Below are 20,282 nucleotides of genomic sequence, written 5' to 3'. Positions count from 1 at the left end.
GCGGGGAAAACAACATATTTGTCATGGAGGTCGGATAGGTATTTTGCAACATTTGGGTCTTTAAATATTGACGTAGCATGGGCATTGGTGGACCCATTCAGTTTCTGAATTCTGATTTGTATCAACGAACTCACTGGCTTAATCCATTCGGAAAGAGTGTCTACGTCTGCCTTCTCGCGCTTAGCCCATTGCCTGGCATAATCCTCGATTGAATCCATCAAAATTTTAAAGTTGTATTTCCAATTGATGGATTTAGGCTCACGATATTTCGGACCTTTCGATAACACATTTCGTAGAGAAGTGTTATTAACCATGTTAAGGTCATCGATAATAACGTGGCCAGCAGGATTATCTGTGAATTGGGAACTAGCACAAGTGCAATCAGGAGGTTTAGACTTGAAGTCGTCAATATTGAGATCCTACAAAACTCGTTTGTAATTGAAAATTTTAGTTGCAATAGGTTTGGTAGAGGTATGAGAAATTATTGTTACAGACTGGTCTTTGAAATAAGGAGGTATTTTCGATTGAACTAATTTATGATGAAGGATATTGCCTAGGTTGACGCCATCGAGACCTTTGTGGCAAAGGAAAGATTTAGAAAAGATCTTTTCTCTTTTTCATCTATTCCAATGCGAACTGGCTTTAAAAGTCTGTGACTTGCAATATCCGAAATTATAGCTCGAAGTTTGTATTGATTTGAATGAGGGTTTGTAACAGTGGATTCAAAACATAAATTAATTGAACAGAGAATGAAGTTTTGAAAGAGGTAATGAATAAAGTTTCGTGCAAATGTGATGAATACCTTACGGCTTTTGTATGAATGGCAGCAAGTCATTAATAGAGACATTATGTAGAGAAGGTGATGTATAATGACGACGAGCATGACTGCGTCCTCGTCGAGGAGTCGAGTTGAAAATATTCATCACATTCACCGAGTTACACGAAGGACTAGATAGAATACCTATACCATCAATTTTTTCATTGCAGCCATAAGGTGTTGCAGTTCCCAATTGTCTAATCTAGTAGTCTCCTTTAGTCTACGGAGAGTTGTTGAAAGATTAGGATTGTTAGAGCATATATCTGACCAAGAATACCCTTGCGATGAATAAAATATGCTCGCGTGTAAAGATAGCCATTAAGATTGCTTCGAATGTGTCTGAATGTACAATATCCGAATTATTCGACAAATATGTGAATAAAGGAAACCTCCCATTATATATTTCAGCGGCGGAGAAGGATCAAAAGTTTTTAATAAGTTCTTCATAAAGCCACGTGGAAAACTTCTAAATGACGGCAGTAAGGATGTAAATCTTAGAGCACATTTGTTTTGGGGCCCGGTGAGTTCAGACAACACATTTAGCAAAGTACTTTCAGATATTCCAGAATTTAGAATGCATATTAAACTTCTTTATTTTAATGTCTTTCACTTTAATCAGCAGGAATAGTCATTGTAATTATGAATAAGTATTAGCTTCACACACGAAAGCCCTAAAAAAATATGTTCCTTCAATGTGGTTTTGTAATAGTGAAACAGATTAATTAAATATGAAAACATTCGATTTGAACATGTCTAACCTCAAGGGAAAAATGTTTGTTAGTTCGTACAGTAGTCTTATCTAAAAAAAAAAAACGTACTGGAACATTGGAAGATATGATGCTAATGACATTTTGTTGAGGATTTGAAGCTGAAGTATTAATTGTATTTTGTCTCTTAAAATTGTTGAATAGATCAAACATTAACGTCATTACGAAATTCTATTTCTAAAGAATCTTGCTCGTGTTTTGCTCTTAAATCTTTATCTGGTCTTTTTCTACATGTCTGTTATAGTTTAAGCGAAGAAGTTTATACAACTTGGTATCTTTAAGATTTCTTGTATCCAAACCCTTTTTCTTCAAACATCGGTGAAAATATATTATTCGTTTTATCAATATTTGAAAACAAACAATCAGTTCAAAATGAAATCGTATCAACAATGTAAGGCATAATCAAAATAATATATAAAAATTGCACAATTGGTCAAAATTCAGAAATATAATAATTTACTTGTGTTTAAATGTCCTTATGGCAAAGAAATTGGCTCTTGTCTTACTATTAAATAAATGCACAGCTACTATATGACAAGGATAGTTTCTTGTTTCAGTTTTAAGTGCCAATCCGCCAAAGAATTAATCAGTAGTGAAAACATGGACTTATAAAAAAAAACGTTCAAGTTTACAATAATTTAAGTCCAGAATCTTTAATAGTTCCCAAATAAAACATGTTTTTTTCATTTTCCTGTTCTGGTATTTCCTTATATGATTTGGCTGAAATGCACTAGAAATTTACAATTAAGGGGAGCTTACTCCGTAATTTTGGATCATTCAGATCAAAAGTTAGAGAGAGACGGAGTAACGAATCAAAAGACCTACTAATTCCAACTGAGGATTCCTGATAGTCTGAAGAGATTGATTTTTTTCTTCAAGAAACACATTTCTTAAACAATACAAATGTATCAAACATGTATACATTAATACTTTTTCATAAACCCACAATGTATTGGTGCATAAAAAGAAGTAAAATGTGTTTGAAATATTTCTTTTGTAGATACCTCAGAGTAATTTTTCTTTGTGTATTGTTCTTGTGGAAGAATCGTACTTCGAAATCGACGAATCAAAGTTCAATACAGATAAAAGCAATGTCTTTATGTTCCATAATAGAAATCTTACGAGGGATAACTTTGAAAATTGTAAATTCTACAGAAGAAGAGCTACATTAGGTAAGTGCCCTAGCTGTTTGGTTTTTTTTTTACGCAGAAAACATATAGTATGTCTTTTTTAAGTAGATTTAATTTTAATTTTATATTACTATTATAAAAGTTTCAAAAATAAATATCCCTAGCTTGCACCGATTTTAATGAGCGATAATATGGTGGGGTTTTCAGTTTTTCAGTTGTTGAGTGTTGTTCCCATGTTGATTTATATATCTAATAAAAATTAAGCCTCAGATATAAAATTGATTAATAGATTTGAAATTCATTCATATAATTTCTCGTACATAAATGACAGTGCATCATAAGCCTCTGAAAGCTGGTTGGTATAATTATACATGTTTATTGAATGCTTATGTTTAAAACTGTAATATATTTTATTTCATACTTTTCAGCTCACAGTTCTGTAAAGTTCACACCGACTGCTTTTGAGAATCCATTTCAATTTATAGACAGAGATGAAACAGCCGAGGATGTCACGAAATATAAAAATTATATCACGTCGACATCAAGTAATCCAGGGTTTAAGGTATTTTATGATAGTGTTGATTTATAAATAACGATACCAGTAAAACAAGATGTTCAATTTCAAGACAACAATCCAGTCAATGATTGCATTAAAAAACACATACTCAGCTTATTTTATCTATGACAAAAGCTACCAGTGTCAAGTTTTGAATTGTTTTTACTAAATCCTGCTTTTTACAAATGTGTATATCTTTATACATTTTGTTCAAGTAAATCTATGCCAGAACCCTTATACTAGTTTAACCCGGCGATATTCTGTATATGCCTGTCCCAAGTCAGTGGTTGACGTCAGTTTATGCTTTTCAATATAAAAATGGTAGCATACGCTATAAAGTTATTATTTTGCAATACACATGTACCAAAAAAGTGAAACAAACTACACAGAGGAACAAGTGATCAGTATACTGGAACTTCTTATTTACAACATATTTGTTTAGATGTAGACTTTGTCAACAAATTGTCGACATTCCTATGGGAACAAACTGTGTTCCTCTCTTTTTGATCCGTTCTGTTTTATAAGAGCTGGAGTTCCTTCACAGGCATGTCAAAAACAAAAAGATAAAAAAGAAACCAAATGAATTTGTGTACATATGATGAGTTAATAGATATAGGAAGATGCGATATGAGTGCTAATGAGACAACACTCCATCCAAGTAACGATTTATAAAGGTATAAAAAAAAGAAGATGTGGTATGATTGCCAATGAGACAACTATCCACAAAAGACCAAAATGACACAAACATTAACAATTATAGGTCACCGTACGGCCTTCAACAATGAACAAAGCCCATACCGCACATAGTCACATATAAAAGGCCCCGATAAGACAATGTAAAACAATTCAAGCGAGAAAACTAACGGCCTCATTTATGAAAAAAAAAAAAAAAAAAATGAACGAAAAACAAATATGTAACACATGAACGAAAGACAACCACTGAATTACAGGCTCCTGACTTGGGACAGGCACATACATAAATAATGTGGTGGGGTTAAACATGTTAGCGGCATCCCAACCCTCCCCCTAATCTGGGACAGTGGTATTACAGTACAACATAAGAACGAACTATAAAAATCTTTTTAACTCATCTGATAGACAAAAAATAAAAGTGGAAGTGGCCGGGTACTTATACATCCCGAAACAAAAAGACACAATGAACAGATCTGAGAGTACTCGCTGTTATCTGACAGCTAGTTCAAAGCCCTTAACAACTAATAAAAAAATCATGCCTCTAAGACTGAGCAATCAATCCGTACACATCCAACATACAATGGATTTAGTGTTTAGTGTAAAGACGTCATAAACAGCCAGAGAAAAACATGACCTTGTGCAATGTCAAGTTACAGGTATCGACAGATTGTAGATCCACGAAAATGTATATGTATATAACATACTAGTAATATCTAGTTAGCTTTTAATCTACTTATAACACAGTCAATATTTATACCAATAAAAACAATATTCAATGATCTTATCACAGTGTTGAATAGGTAACCTTTAAAAATCAGTTTATTTAAAGGAGCAACAAGTTTACATGGATCATTTCTAAATTTCCGAGCACGATTAACAACATTTCTGTAAAAATGAGGATGTGCTATCCCGTTTGAAATAAGTTTTCTACAGGTACAACCAAACTTCAAAACCAAATCTTTATATCTATGGAAAAATTTAGTAAAGGTTTTAAGTAATTTATGGTAACGATATCCCTGGTTTAATAATTTACCAGTAATACATAGGTTGCGTTCGTTAAAATCAAAAACGTCACAACAGACACGGGCATAGCGAACAAGTTGTGAAATAGAAACACCGTAAGATGGTGCCAAAGGAACATCACCATCTAAAAATGGAAAATTAACAATAGGGAACGAAAAATCGTCTTTTTTGTCGTAAATTTTAGTGTGTAGTTTCCCGTTTAAAACCGAAATATCTAAATCCAGGAAAGGACAGTTATTACCGAATACATTTGATTTATTTAAAGTAAATTCCTTGGGGTAAATTTCAGCAGTATATTGAGAAAATTCTTTGATTATTTAACGAACAAGTATCATCAAGATAACGGTAAGTGTTCATTAGAGAAGAAGGCTTTAAATGAGTTGCAGCAAATATATCTACATTCAGCTTTACCAAACGACAATTTAATTAAATAGGAAAACTTTTGTTTAATAAGATAGTGTGGAAGTGTAGTGTAAAGAGAAGAAAAATCAAAACTATTAACAGAATCAAAAGGACCATCAAAAGCCCGCAATTTATCTAAAACATCCAAAGAATTTTTTACACTCCAAAAATGGTTTATACCACTATGTTCATATATTTTATTACAATAATTTATGATAAGCTCTTTAATAGTAGTTAATGAACTAGTTAAGAGCACTGACAGATTAGTTGTAGAACACTTACTAGAGGCCGAGATGAAACGATATTTAAATGGTTTTTTGTGTAGTTTAGGTAGCCAATACATAGTAGGGACCTTCAAATGTTCAGAAGAAGCCTTAAGCTTTGATGTGGTTGTGATATGCTTGTTTACTATATGACTCTCTGTGAAGCGGATGGACTAACATGTAGATGAATTTTAAATTTCATTCTTAAGAACGTCCGTGTAGTATTTACGTCATACCACAACCACATTGTTGGCTGCTTTGTCGGCAGGTACAAACACAAACCGCTTTGAAAGTATTTGAAGTTTATTTCTTATTCTGGAAATAGGTGTTTTATGTACTCTATTACTTACTTCTAAATTATTTTCAAAATGTGATATTCTCTTGTCTACCACATTCATACATTTATTTAAATAAGAATCAAGAGATTTTTTATCAGATTTTTCCCGTTTGCACCATTTTTTACAAAATGAGGAAAGAGCATCTTTGGTGACTTGACGACACTCTTTCCAATCTATTTTAGATGTATTATTATATTATTATTAAACCATTATAGGTCAAGGTACGGCCTTCAACACGGACCTTTGTCTCATACCGAACAGCAAGATATAAAGGGCCCCAAAAATACTAGTGTAACACCATTCAAACGGGAAAACCAATGGTCTAATCTTTAGAAAAATCTATGTAAGCCTTTTGCAATTGATTTCTTTAGTTAGTTCACAAGTTGTATTACTAAACCACTTTCCCAGGTTAGAGGAAGGTTGGGATTCCATTAAAATGTGTTACCCCGCTTAATTCTGTATATATGTGCTTATCCAAAGTTAGGGTCCTATAATCAGTGGTTGTTGTTTGTTGTTCTGTTACATATTTGATTTACGTTTAATTTTTTTTTTACATAAGATACACAGTTAAACAACAGCTCCTGAAAACTTTGAACAAAGCCTGAAAAGATCTTAATTAACTGCAAGAGACCTGCCTAAATATTTATGAGTTTACCGTAGTGGTAACGCCTGAATAGTTACAGAAAGTCTGAACATGACTTATTTTCAATACGCTGTTAAATGTAATTCAGTTACAAATGCTCGTTTCAGTTGAAAATATGTTTACTTTGATCGAAGTTTACCCTTTTAGAATTTATTAATAGTACTTTAAATGTGTTTACAGTCAACCGTTCGATCATCAGTTTGGGCTACTTATAAAGCAGAGCAGTTCTGGAAGGAACATCCAGCCACTTATGTATCATGGCGGTACATTGGTACAAAGTCAGGAATCATGAGGACATATCCGGGAATAGTGCTGCATAAAAACTTTGACCATGAAAAGAGACCTTGGTAAAAGAATAAAAAAAATACTAATTTTCGCTTTATAAATTAAAATCAGCTGACAATAACTTTTTATCTCAGATCATGACTTCCAAAAGGCGGTTGGTTGATATGGTAACAAAACAAGTGTTGTTAATCATTTTAATAAGCACATACTTTTACCAAATACTTTTTGACAAATATCGAATGACCACAATAATATTTACAGCATATCCTTCTCTATCACTAAAGCCAGTTAGAAACATAGAAAAAAGAATGTTTTTTATCACTGGTGTCGTTGATGTTAATGGATTCATATCCTTAAATGATTAAATAACTGCTTGTTAAATTGATATCAATATAGTTCGTTTCTATGGGTGTTGGCGTTTGTTTTTGTTGAATTTCAGTGTTTCTGTTGTTTCGTGTTTTTTTCTCTCTTATATTTGATGCGTTTTAGGTTGTTCTCCGTATTGTTTTCTCTCAATCGATTTATGACTTCTGAACAGCAGTTTGCTACTATAGCCTTTTTTAATCTTTTCAAAACATCCTATTTTAGGTGGCGTCAGGCTTTAGGACATCCAAACACTATGTATCTTACCACTCCGTATGTTGACGGCTGGGGATCTGGAATAGTGCTCACATTTATACATACATTACACAAAGCAGGGTAATTAGCATTATGGGTTAAAAAATCTTTTCGTGTTGCTGATGCCATGCTTTTCCTGTGGCTTTTAGTTTTTAATCTCAATACATAAAAGACAAAAACAGGAACAAAGAAGTAAGATTCATTTTATTTTTACAAATGATAAATATTCATTTAATCCATAACAATTAACCAATGTTTTTGTAACTCTTAGCCATCAAGAATGCCACGCGTTGAATGAAAATCTTGATTAAAAATCATAGGTTTTTCTAATTATGATCGTGAAGTATTAGTTTTCTTTCAAAATAGCATTTGTTAATAAATATCTATGCGTTAAAATCTTTTAGAACTGATGGACTTGGCGCAGTAACTGCCACAGTCGCTGCTGATTTCCCGTTACAGTACTTCAATTGGTTTATTAATAATATTTATCCCACATGTGATGACGGGAACAGGTAATATGTTATCATGAATTTATATCAAATATATTTGTTCAGTGATCAATGTGGTCCAAGGAAACGGAAGTTTATTTTCATCCCAAATTCCTTGTAAAATAACATCGTTATAAATCCTATCGTAGATACATGATTACTTGTATCTGAGACTAGTATAGTAGCCTCAGCTTGTATGAACATATGAAAAGTGATTATAAAATTCTTTTTTAAACATTTCTCCAAATTTACCATTTTTGAACTGGGTATTAAAATGGCAAACTACTCGTGTTATAACAAGCATGTCCTCATATTTGTAAAGAAAGCAACTAATAAATATGATTCGCCTGTGATCATTGAGTATAAAGTAATACATGTGTAATAAAAGTTGCAGGTGAACTAGTACGACCAGATCAGCAAGCTGTTGAACGTAGAAACTATGTAGATTATATATTGAAATTTAAGTTGAAAACAAAAAAAGACCAAATAATCACATACTGGTATGTTTGGACCATGTCAGTGTTTTCATAGTTACAAGAATGCAATTGAATACAAAATGTGCACTTTAAATTTAGTTATGTAAAGTTAACTATTAGCTAGAGGTATAGGGGAAGGGTTGCCGAGATATAATAAACATGTTTAACCCAACCGCATGTTTGCAATCGTTTTTTTATTCAGAAAAAGTTGGGTTAATTTTTGTTGTTGGCCTGCAGTTTATTGAGATTAACCTATACATATTCAAATATTCTTCCTTTTTTTCATTTCAGATGTATCATTTTAGATAATAGTGGATTTATTGTCATGCATCCAAGACTTAAGGACACGACAGATGAATCTGATTTCCTTGAACCTAAACATATTACTGTCGAGGTATTACTATTGCATACAGAAATCTGAAAAGAAAATGAACCATTACATCTGCTTTCAAACATCAGCAATCCCATCTTACATACTATGATGTCGTAGTATCTACTTAATTTATAAAATAACACCCATGCCCGCGTTTGTGTTGGGTAACTTTTAAATATACCATGTCAGTTAACTGCTAGTAGTCTGTTGTTATTTATGTATAATTGTCATTTTTTTTTCCTTTGGTTTATACATTTTCTGACATCAGACTCGGACTTCTCTTGAATTGAATTTTAAATGTACGTATTGTTATGCGATTATTCTACATTGGCTAGAGGTATAGGAGGAGAGTTGAGATCTCATGAACATGTTTAACCCCGCCGCATGTTTGCGCCTGTCCCAAGTCAGGAACATCTGGTCTGTGTTAGTCTCTTTGATACATTCCCCATTTCCCCATTTCCATTCTCAATTTTATTTATAAAATTAGGGAGAAAAGTGACTCAACGTATTTAACATCTTTCATTAGTTCTCCCATTATGAATGGAATGAGTTCGGAGTTTTGTTTTTTTAAGAACCCATACGTGAGCATTCCTGACTGTTCAAGGTTATAATAAAGTATATGATTAAAAATAATTGTTACTAGTTTCTTCTGTCTGTCGTCTTTGAACTCATTTTCAAATAATTATTTCGTGATAATCATTCATTCAAGTCTTCTTTCAGTTACATAATATATCAAAATATAAAATACTTATACCGAGTCTTGTTATTTGAAGGAACCTGGTATTGCAGACATGTTGACCTCTAAAGGAGTGCTGAATAGCAAAGAATGCCAAGATTTCTCCGTGAACACAAATCTTCGATCATATAGGGTAACACAATCTTATCTTAAAAACGGCAATATATTGTACATATATAATTACTTTTTGCAAGTATTTAAATCTTTGTACCTCAAATAGCTCAAAATGTATGTTTGAAAATGATAAAAAAAAACATTGGACCTGAACAAAACACGTTATATACAAATTGATTGTATTGACTGGAATACATTATATTATTGAATACACATTATAGTAAAAGCAAGTTAATTTATACTAATGATTTGAATTCAGATTTATGACTAATTGAGAACATTTCGAGGGCAAAATTTCAAGTTGTTTTGTAGCCACATCGGGTTAAGTGCATAGTAACTAAATAATCACTGGAAATGACTGCTCAATTAGTACGCACTTTCAATGCCTTTAATTATCAATAAACATGCTTTATTTCAATATATTACTTATAATAATGTATGTTTTGAAAAGACACGTTTATATTCTTATTTCGTGTTGAAATCTTGAAAGTATTGACATATTGAAAATCTTTTTTACTAATTATAGGTGACCATGCCATCGGGATTCTCGGGTGGATTGGACTTGAAGGATACGGACGATAAATTTGAGATAAGACCAGTTACTGACAGTAACTTGTTTATTATAAGATTCCAGTCGAAGCCATCAGGCAATTGTGTTTGTGTAAGTTAAGATAGAAACAAAAAACGGTAGCAATTCAACTGAACCAGATTCGCATTTGGATAATACCTGTCTTATCAGTCATGTTCGAGGCCAACTTATTTGAGAATTTACAAATAAATATGAGCTAATAGAACCGAATAGAGCAAAAAATATAGCCAATGCCGTTTAATGAATAACAGCTTTATATAAGGAAGATAAAATAATTTTCATAACAGCGTGGACACCCGCGATACTTCTGTTGGTTATAATACTGAATCATTTACCTTTAACTTATTTGTCACCCGCTTTCGATAACTGCGAGTTTACGATCACTCAGTCTGTCAGATGCCTTCTGATTGGGATTTAAAAAGAATACACGTGAAAAGTACATGCAGGTGCACGATAAGAAAACAAAGTTTACGTATTCAGCATTCAAATCAACACTTAAAGTTTTAGTCCTCTGCTAGTTTTGCGTATCATTTTATATAGGCGTTGAGAATCTTTGGAATCCCCACAGTTTAAATATCCATGACACGTATGATATGACAAGGCAGTGGCGGATTCAAAGGGGGGCGTAGAGGGCTTACGCCTCCCCCCCCCCTTTGCACGGACTTTTTTTTTTTTGGTGAAAATTTTTTTATCAGACTAGACTTCGTGAACATTGCCATTTCGCAAGTATCTAATTTGTATACGACAATTCTTTACTTATAAAGATATTTTTCGCTGGTATTAACTGATTGTCAAAGTCATGTGATTTGTTATGGCGGAGTTGATTAGTGCGTTGAAAAAACGGCACTCGGTCATTTTGAAATTCAAATTACAGTAATACACATTGCTTAGGCTGAGAATGTCACATGTGACAATCAGGAAACCTTCAAAGCGACACAGGATTGAGCAAGAACGTATTGACTTCAATTTCACTATCCGCCAAACAGAAATTAATAGTATATACTCTATAGACTATTACACTCTCATGAAAGAAAAAAAAATTCACAATATTATTTAACTACGAAAACATGTTTATTCCAAATGCCCCAGCTTATTTTATAAATAACAAAGTTGAATAATGATCCCAAGTCACCCCGCCGCATTTTTGCGCCTATCCAAGTCAGGAGCCTCTGACATTCGTTAGTCTTGTATTATTTTATTTTTAGTTTCTTGTGTACAATTTGGAAATTAGTATGGCGTTCATTATCACTGAACTAGTATATATTTGTTAAGGGGCCAGCTGATGGACGCCTCCGGGTGCGGGAATTTCTCGCTACATTGAAGACCTGTTCGTGACCTTCTGCTGGTCGGGTTGTTGTCTCTTTCGCACATTCCCCATTTCCATTATCAATTTTAGTATAAGCTCTAGAAAAATTACAAGTCTCAGGTACGAACCATTTGATTTGAGGAGGCAGTCTTAGATATTTGAAAGAGAAAAATTAAATTGACTCTGATTCTTGCCTTAAACAAAAATTCTGGCCGTATCTGGATTGAAAACTATAGTCTTGTCCACTTTTTTGCTATTAAAAACGAAAATTTCCAACAAAATTATTTAGCATGATATGAACATGATGAATAAAAAAGGGTGTAGTATTTTTTTTGTGGCCGGTCTTTGCATGTCTGACTGGAATGTCTGTTTCGCCGGACTTATTGAATACTTTTTTCAAGTCAAGACCAGACTGTAATCTGCCTGCTGGGTGTGACCTTTATGTCTCCATTTGTCGACCGTCATTCTAACTTCGTTGTCATTTCAGACACTTTCGTAATCTTTGGATTTGGAACCCCTAACTTTGTTTCTATAAGTTATGTTGGGTGAAACATATCAATCAAACATTTTGATAAAAACTGCTTGTTTGTCTGTTTTAACTCGTGTCAGTCGTATTGTAAATTTCATCGAATTTCCATGTCTATTTTTTACTGACAAGTCCTACAACAAATATATCAGTACATAGCTTTGGATCAATACTATTCTCTTATGAAAGACAATTAAGGAGGCTCGCGGGTATAAGATTTTTAAAAAAAATAAACTTTAATTTTTCATTACAAATTTTATTTACTGCCTTTAAGTAGTTGTTACTTTATCATATGATCCAAAAATCATTTCAAAAATTTAATTCATGGTGACCCCAGGTGACTTTTAAAATGTTGATATCACTGAAAAAGCTTCAAATTATCTCCCTTTGGTGCAAAAATGTCATTTTTTGGCATTAAAATTGAAATATTTTTTAACTCACCGGTGACCTATATTTTTTATTGCTGTTTTCGAATAAGCTGTACAAAAACTAAATAAATGTAAAATTTAAGCGATTTCTGTAATTTAGTTCTTTTTTTATTTCGATATTACCGATATTTCTCCTATTAGTTCAACAGAAAAAAAGGACATTAACAAAAATGTATGCTTCTTTCGAAGGCAGATTATGAGCGTAAATGAACGATGACCCCATTTTTTTATTTCATTTTTCTATTAAGAATAAGATAAAGTTTGTTTATAGAAAAATATAGAGAAATCCTATATTAAATAAAAAAAATATTTAGACCCGCGAGCCCCCTTAATAGGGAGAATATACAGCATAAACAATGTCCAACCCTTATACTTTACAGCAACTATAAAATATACATGCCCCAAGCCAGGAACTGTTTAAACAGTGCATATTACACTTATTTTATGTTTTTTAGCCAAAAAAAGGTCCAAAACATTTTTCGAAAATTTTCGCCCCCCTCCCCCCTTTCTAAAATCCTGGATCCGCCCCTGACAAGAGGGCGTTGCAGACCCAATTAATTGATAACCTCAGCGCGCCAAGAAATAGTCTTTTGTACACTGTTATAAAAATGATTCTATTTACTTTTTTATCAAACATATTGTAACAGCTAATCTTGATCAGTCAATACCCATATTTCCATTTGCATGGTGTTTCATTATTTGGCTCATAAACCTGTTAGCACTCTTTAGATTCAATGTGTTGCTATTATACACATACATAAAATTGTTTTGGCTTCATCTTTTACACTGATGAGCTTTTTGTAGACGAAATGCGCGTCTGGCGTACATAAAAAAATTAGTTCTGGTATCTATGATGAGTTTATTATATTGTTATACTTCTTATTAACGAACTCTAAGACATTAAGTATTAAAAAAAGGAAAGGTTCATTAAAACTTTGTCTGTTTGAACTGTTTGGTCAGTTTTAAACAGACATAGTTTTAATGAACCTTTCTTTTTTTTAATACTAGAGTTCGGTATTTTTGTAATACTTTTTTTAGCATACGGATTTTTCTCCCTTCCAAATTGTATGTATACAATTTATGGTTATACGTGTTTGGATGTTGATTTTGTAAAAAAATGTGTAAATTATAAACAATTGTCAGACAAGTGGGAGGTTAACCTAATTATAAAACAAGAATACCAACCACTTTCTTTGGAAAATGCCTTCACCTAGTCAAGTAAGTCACACTTGTTTTCCATTCGTTTGGGCGGTTCATTAACTCTCAGGTTTTATTGTTTTAGTTTATAAGGACGTCCTTTCTTTTACCATTGATTTTTGTAATATTTTGATGGCCATTTCCTTTTTAATTGACATCGAAGTTGGCTTCTTGTTTTGTTTTTGTTATACACTTTAGACTGCAAGCGTAATGCATTACATGAGCAGCAATGCAGTGGATAATAGTTTTGAAAATTAATAAACAAACAAAATGCGTCTTGTAAATCGTAATTTCAGGTCGTAACAGTAAGTGCAATTATAGTTTTATATGGTTTTAAAAGCATTGATCGTGCACTCAGTAAAATTAAGTAAAAAAAGAAAATTTTATATTTAGGTGAATATATTTTCTTTTATTCATTTAGTATGGATCAAAGTCCCCAGATGTAGTTGAGTGCGAGGATAGCTGCGACTGTTTGTGTCATATACCAATTACATATGACGTTTGCTCTAACAAATATAACACCGCGTAAGTTCATATAACTTAACTGCTATATATGATAAATTATATGATGCAGACATACCCAGATAATCATCACCATTTCACTATTCATAAAATGCGGCAATTGTTTAATTTGTTAATCAACTCCTTTTCATTCAACAATTATATTATGCAATTTTAAAAATTACTCTTTTAATTTTGTTATTTCAGAGCATTTTATTATATAGAGGCAGGCCGGGATCGACTGACACCTAGAATATCAAGAAACTCGCTATTTATTCAATAAACAAAACAATAATTACAATATAATTTCAAAGTACACCTTTTGAAGTCAAAATAAGTTGAAAACAATAATAAAATACTACAAACAATTCAAGTTAAATACGAAAAAATAACAATAATAATTACTGTTAAAATAAACCTCTGAATTAAAATATTAGTTACTTATAAACTTTTTTTTTTCCAAAAATAAGATTAAAAGAAAATAGTTTTAAATCTAAATTATTTTCAAAACTAATAGACTCACCTAGAATATCAAGAAACTCGCTATTAATATCATAGCGGCTTGATCAGTTTATATACTAAGTTCTGAATGTCCTAGTAACCCTTAACTGACTGTAACAAACAAAAGATTTGCTGACAAAGGCTGACCTTTGTCCGAACTCTTAAGATGCTCTATATAACTTTACTAGACATATATATAATTTGTCAACTGCTGAAGTCTCATTGTCCAGACAAGTTCAATAGTTTATAAAAGTGCTTATTTGACATATTTGAAGTATCCTACGCTTGAAAAATGTATAGAACATTTAAACAATAATTTCATATAAAATAGTTTACAGAGTAGAACTTATATACATTAACTAATAAACTATATGAAATAAAATAAACTGCATTTTTCTATTACAATACAACACGTATTTCATTTAAGTTTAATTTATTGAATGCAAACGTGTTAATCGTTAGTATCCAGGATAGTTTTACTTCATCATTTAAAAATGCCTTTTATACAAAGTATATAAAGTGCAAAGATCATATCTGGGCATTATCATATTGAGACTTTATTTCCATCATCAATTCAAGCAATACAATAAAATGTTTCCAGTAAGCTTGTTCATCTTAGAAAATATTTAAGTAACAGATAAACAAAAAATAGTCATTATTAAGAGATGGTATTGAAAAGAAAAATGTGTCTAAAAATGAATGAACCCATCATGACAGAAATGCACAATAAACAGGAAACCACAAGTACCATTAATTGATTAATGAAACCAACGATTGAGTGCGTCCGAAATCCTCTTTGGGATTGACCTTCATCATGAAAGCTCAAACTTTCATGTTAACATCTTTAGTATTATTATAGTTTCTTACTCCTAATGATTAAGTCTCCTTAAGATAGTAAAGTGAGTACGACCAAGATAACTCGTTTTTCGCATCTGTCGTTATGATGTATGCTTTATCCTTCTTGAAAAAAAAATTTCAGATCCGCTCCATCACCATGTAGTGCAAGAATCCCTGATACATCTGGTAAAAATCCCCCTGATAAAACTGATGGACTGGAAGCATGCTATACACCAACATGTCACGGGAAGACTTCAAAACAGTAAGAATGAGATATATGTTGTATTGTTTAAATGTATGTAGAAATGTTTTAATAACTTTAATCATACGACCTTGGCTTTCAATGGTGACAACTTAAGTCTGAAGTTCCTAATATTCAACAGCAACGATCGGTAGATATCCAAAGTAAGACAGGATCTGATCGCATTATTCATTTAGCAAATGGAAAATAAAAAGGGAAAGGGGAACGACTGTATATATATCAGGAGGACGGGTAAAAATTTTAAAACGAACCAAAATAACCGCAAAATGAAGTTTAGCAATATCAATCAACAATTTAATGTCAATTTCAAAATCTTAAAAATACCATCAAAGACCAAATTAAGACCGAGAGAATGTCAACCTTAATGTATACTTGAGGAAGAGAATCATAAAATTTGTTGTATGATCCATTGGAGACATCAGTAGGTATTCAAAGAATAATTGATGGATTCAGTACGATCATTTCGATTGGATATGTACAGTAAACTCATCATGGATATCGACATTTTAATTGTGTGGAGCTGTACTTATACTGTAAACCAACTTATGTTCGCGAGCGATTTATATTTCGCGACTTTTGCGAGTATAAATATATTGCGAATATAAATCTTCGCGAATAAGTAAATCTTATTAAACTACAACAAGAAAATAAGAAAATCACGAATTTCAAAAGCCGTAAAATGGACTAGAATTGGTATAACGCAAAATTATTATATGGGGAAATATGTTAGTTTACAGAAGATCCTGTCATTGTGTTATTGTTCTATGATAATTTTTGTATTCTTGTCTTTTATTTTATGTCTATATACCTTTATGTGTTTCTTTGATACATATGACGTGACTTTGTAATTATACATCTCGTCATTGTGTTATTATGCTATTATACATTTTTTTATACTTGTCATTCAGTTTTGCTAATGGGCTTGGTCTATTTGCCTTTTATGCTTCTTTGTTACATATTTATTTGTTTTTATAGTGAACAATATTATAACACCATTTTGACTGCTGTGTCCCTATTTTTGACATTTTCATCAATTATGTCTTGGGTTTTTTTATGAATACACATCGTTGTCAATATAATGGATATTTGATGCGACTGTCATACAAGTGAGTGGTTTAGCTAGCTATAAAGCCAGGTGTAGTCCAACATTATAGGTGATGTTTGATGTGTTTGGGCTTTTGATTTTGCCATTTGATTACGGACTTTACGTTTTGAATTTTCCTCGGACTTCAGTATTTTTGTGATTTTACTTTTTGTCTTAAAACACTCATAAGTAATGCCCAAATCAAAATCGTAAAAAAGCAAAATAAAGTACGAAGTTGGAGAGTCTTCCGAAACGTTTGCCAAGTAAAAAAAAGGAATTCCTAGGGTAAAAAAACCTTTAGAATCACAATGTATTAAACTTGGAACAATGCACTTTAATTCAAAATTCTTGACAATCTTTTAAACAAATAAGCAGTCTTCATTAATCACCAAAGACAAGTGTTTCTACCATTACAAGCACCTAGTCTATCCCAGTAACTAAATAACAGTTATCAATTAAAAATAAATTCCCTTCTGAACAAAATATTAAGTTATGGCTCAAATTATATAGATACAGTTTTAAAGGATAAAATTGAGAATAAAAATGAGGAAGGTGTCAAAAGGACAACAACCCGACCAAAAAGCAGGGAACAACCGAACGCTGTACTGTTAATGCTGACAACTAATATTGCACATCAAAACTAGCACAAACAATTCGTTTAGACGTGAAAATAGCATGACAATGTAAAGGTCTTTTGTCTGATTCTTTGTTTTATTCGTTCCAGTGATAAACACGAGTACAAAAGGTATAAAAAAAAATCTATCCTCACCACATGTGTATATGTATGTTACAGACGTCGGTGTTTATTTTTATTCTTATGTTTAATTTTCTTTTTCGATTAGCGGATTTAGTTTTGATTGTGGCTCAGTGATTGTCTGTGATAACTCAATTACTTGCAAAATACAGGAGATGGACATGGGTTTTGGTGAAGGCTGCATACTAAACATAAATGGGTGTGAATTGGACAAATATGTGTTTTGGGGAGATTCCCGATTTTACTCAAATAAATGTTTCATAATACGTTTATTGACACTGTCTACAAATGGATAAAAATGGCTACTACACAACTCGTATAGTGGATTTGAAATCATTTGTGGCCATTAACAAATAAAGCATTCATATTCTCGTTATATTATTAGCTATTGATGAAGTCGTTATTTTCAAGTTATTTACATCTTATTTTAGAGACTGCTATAGCGAAGCTGAGTGCACGTGGTGCGAGTATACAGACATTGGACAACAAATTGCTACGCCATGTTGTAGACTGAAAGAAGATTGCTACTTTGGTAAAACAACACAAAAAAATAGAGATACATGTGGTAAGTGATATCAATATCGAACTGACTTAAAAGAATATCGGTTCCTTTTAATTTTATTCAAAATTTTGAACTCAAAACAAAATCAAACTTAAACCTTTTCAATGCGTTGAAGGCATTTTATTTTAATCATAGCACGGGAGAGGGAAAAAATGCTGACGAAACAGTTTTATAAATAGTATATTCTAAATATTTTAATCAACCTTAGTTGAGCCGTGTGATCTCAACTATCATAAGAAATATTTCAACATGAAAAAAGTAAAATAACAAAAAATACCGAACGCCGAAAAGTCTCTTATCAAAAATCAAAAGACCGAAATAAATCTAACGAATGGATGACAATATCTGCATGTTACTCAATTACGGTTGATCTCAACAATTAGTATCAACCCAAAATAATCTCATCATAGATACGAGGATTGAAATTTTTTATTTGCGCTTACAAAATCCCGCAAAATGACGCTCGATTAAAAAGTAAAAAGGGACAAAATAAATACGAAGTTGAAGAGCATTGATAATCGAAAGTTCTTAACATTTTGCCAAATACAGCTAAGGTTATCTATTCCTGAGGTAGATCTATTTAAAAAAAAATCAAATTTGTAAACAGTTAATCTATAATAATGACCATATCAAAGATAATATAAAAAAAAGAAGATGTAGTATTATTGCCAATGAGACAACTATCCACAAAATAATGGCAAAACAAATGTCTTTACTTCTGGCCGGACGATACCCACGGACAATGATCCATTTTTGTTTGTTAACTGGAATATTGTGTTCGAACTTATTACGATAAATCGTCTAACACTTGCATCGGACGTATACAATTTTGTAAAAAAAACATATATTCAATTCATTTATTTTTTTTAATTTCATTTTTTTATTTATTCTATTATTTATACTCATATTATTCGTTTTTCTAAATGAAAATGTGTGCCTTGTCTACAGCGGGCTAGAAGGTGAACAGTTAACTGGTAAAATATTTCCTAATGTCTATTACGCGACATAAAACATATTATGCTAGTACAGTTGATACAAATAATTCTCTCTAAAATACCAAAATTATAATAATACTTTTCAAAACAATACGTTTTCATCGGTAAAGCCTTCTATATAGGAAATGAACATATGAAGAAAACAACACTTCTGTTCTTTTATAATTTGTTTTCTCTAATGAGCATTGACAGATCGGGTGAAATTAAATAATAAACAACCTGTAGATTTGTATAAATGAAACTGAACCAGTGAGCAGATCGTGCCGCAACGCATTTTGTTCTTACCATGTGTAGAATGTATGCGAGATATTATTGTAGTTTACAAATCAACCCACACAAAATTACTCTGGCTTTATCATATATTTATACCTAACCATTTAAAAAGGAAATATAAGTTCAAGGTTAATATTTTTTGCAGCACCGATATCTACCAAGCCCCCTAGCTCAGGCGAAAGCTCAGGCGAAGGCGAAGAAGGTAAAACTGGTTGGATAGTTGGTGGATCTGTGGTAGCTGGAATAGTACTTACTTTGATTGTGTTTGGTGGTGTAAAGTATTACAGACATTGTGAAACAGAAGATCAAGTAGATCCATATATAGATGCTGTTCCTGATCGTGGTGAACTTCCTCAATACACAGAAAGAGAAGAATGCACCGGTGCAGAATCACCAGACAAATTCAGTGATAGGGCTGATCAAAATTTTTACAGTCAGTCAAATAAAGGATTTTAATGAGATAAACAATACATTATAATTAACAATCACAATATTTAAAAGTATGTACTTGTCCTTATTGTTCACAGCTGTCATTCAGTTTAACTAGAAATATTATTTTAAATGAAGAAGCACGGTTGTCATGTCTTGAGATTAGGTTCAGAAAATTCGGGAATCGATAAGTGAATGAAATTTTCAGCTTTAAAATCTTTAAAAAATAATCTATTATCACAAGTCAGAATACAATATAAAAAAAACCATGTCAGGCAAAATATTTGAACATGTGAATAACGACGATTATCAATTT

The 20,282-nt window shown here is 32.0% G+C and overlaps 1 protein-coding gene across 1 annotated transcript in view; it reads left to right on the top strand.

Annotated features, from left to right (window-relative positions):
- LOC134715489 (VWFA and cache domain-containing protein 1-like) overlaps positions 1-20,118 on the top strand; it is a 53,302-nt gene extending 33,184 nt beyond the window's left edge. Inside the window, exons 12-24 of the mRNA XM_063577696.1 lie at positions 1,226-1,337; positions 2,585-2,756; positions 3,143-3,276; positions 6,813-6,979; positions 7,506-7,616; positions 7,940-8,047; positions 8,791-8,893; positions 9,646-9,741; positions 10,249-10,383; positions 14,190-14,293; positions 15,750-15,869; positions 18,139-18,272; positions 19,683-20,118. Coding sequence (XP_063433766.1) covers positions 1,226-1,337; positions 2,585-2,756; positions 3,143-3,276; positions 6,813-6,979; positions 7,506-7,616; positions 7,940-8,047; positions 8,791-8,893; positions 9,646-9,741; positions 10,249-10,383; positions 14,190-14,293; positions 15,750-15,869; positions 18,139-18,272; positions 19,683-19,993 — 1,807 coding nt within the window. The 3' untranslated portion in view covers positions 19,994-20,118. The remainder of the gene's footprint in view (positions 1-1,225; positions 1,338-2,584; positions 2,757-3,142; positions 3,277-6,812; positions 6,980-7,505; positions 7,617-7,939; positions 8,048-8,790; positions 8,894-9,645; positions 9,742-10,248; positions 10,384-14,189; positions 14,294-15,749; positions 15,870-18,138; positions 18,273-19,682) is intronic.
- The last annotated feature ends 164 nt before the right edge of the window (positions 20,119-20,282 follow it).

This window comes from Mytilus trossulus, chromosome 1, assembly GCF_036588685.1.
Source record: "Mytilus trossulus isolate FHL-02 chromosome 1, PNRI_Mtr1.1.1.hap1, whole genome shotgun sequence".
Classification (NCBI taxonomy): domain Eukaryota; kingdom Metazoa; phylum Mollusca; class Bivalvia; order Mytilida; family Mytilidae; genus Mytilus; species Mytilus trossulus.
Note: the sequence above shows the minus strand (reverse complement) of the source record. Positions and strands in the feature narration are given on the sequence as shown.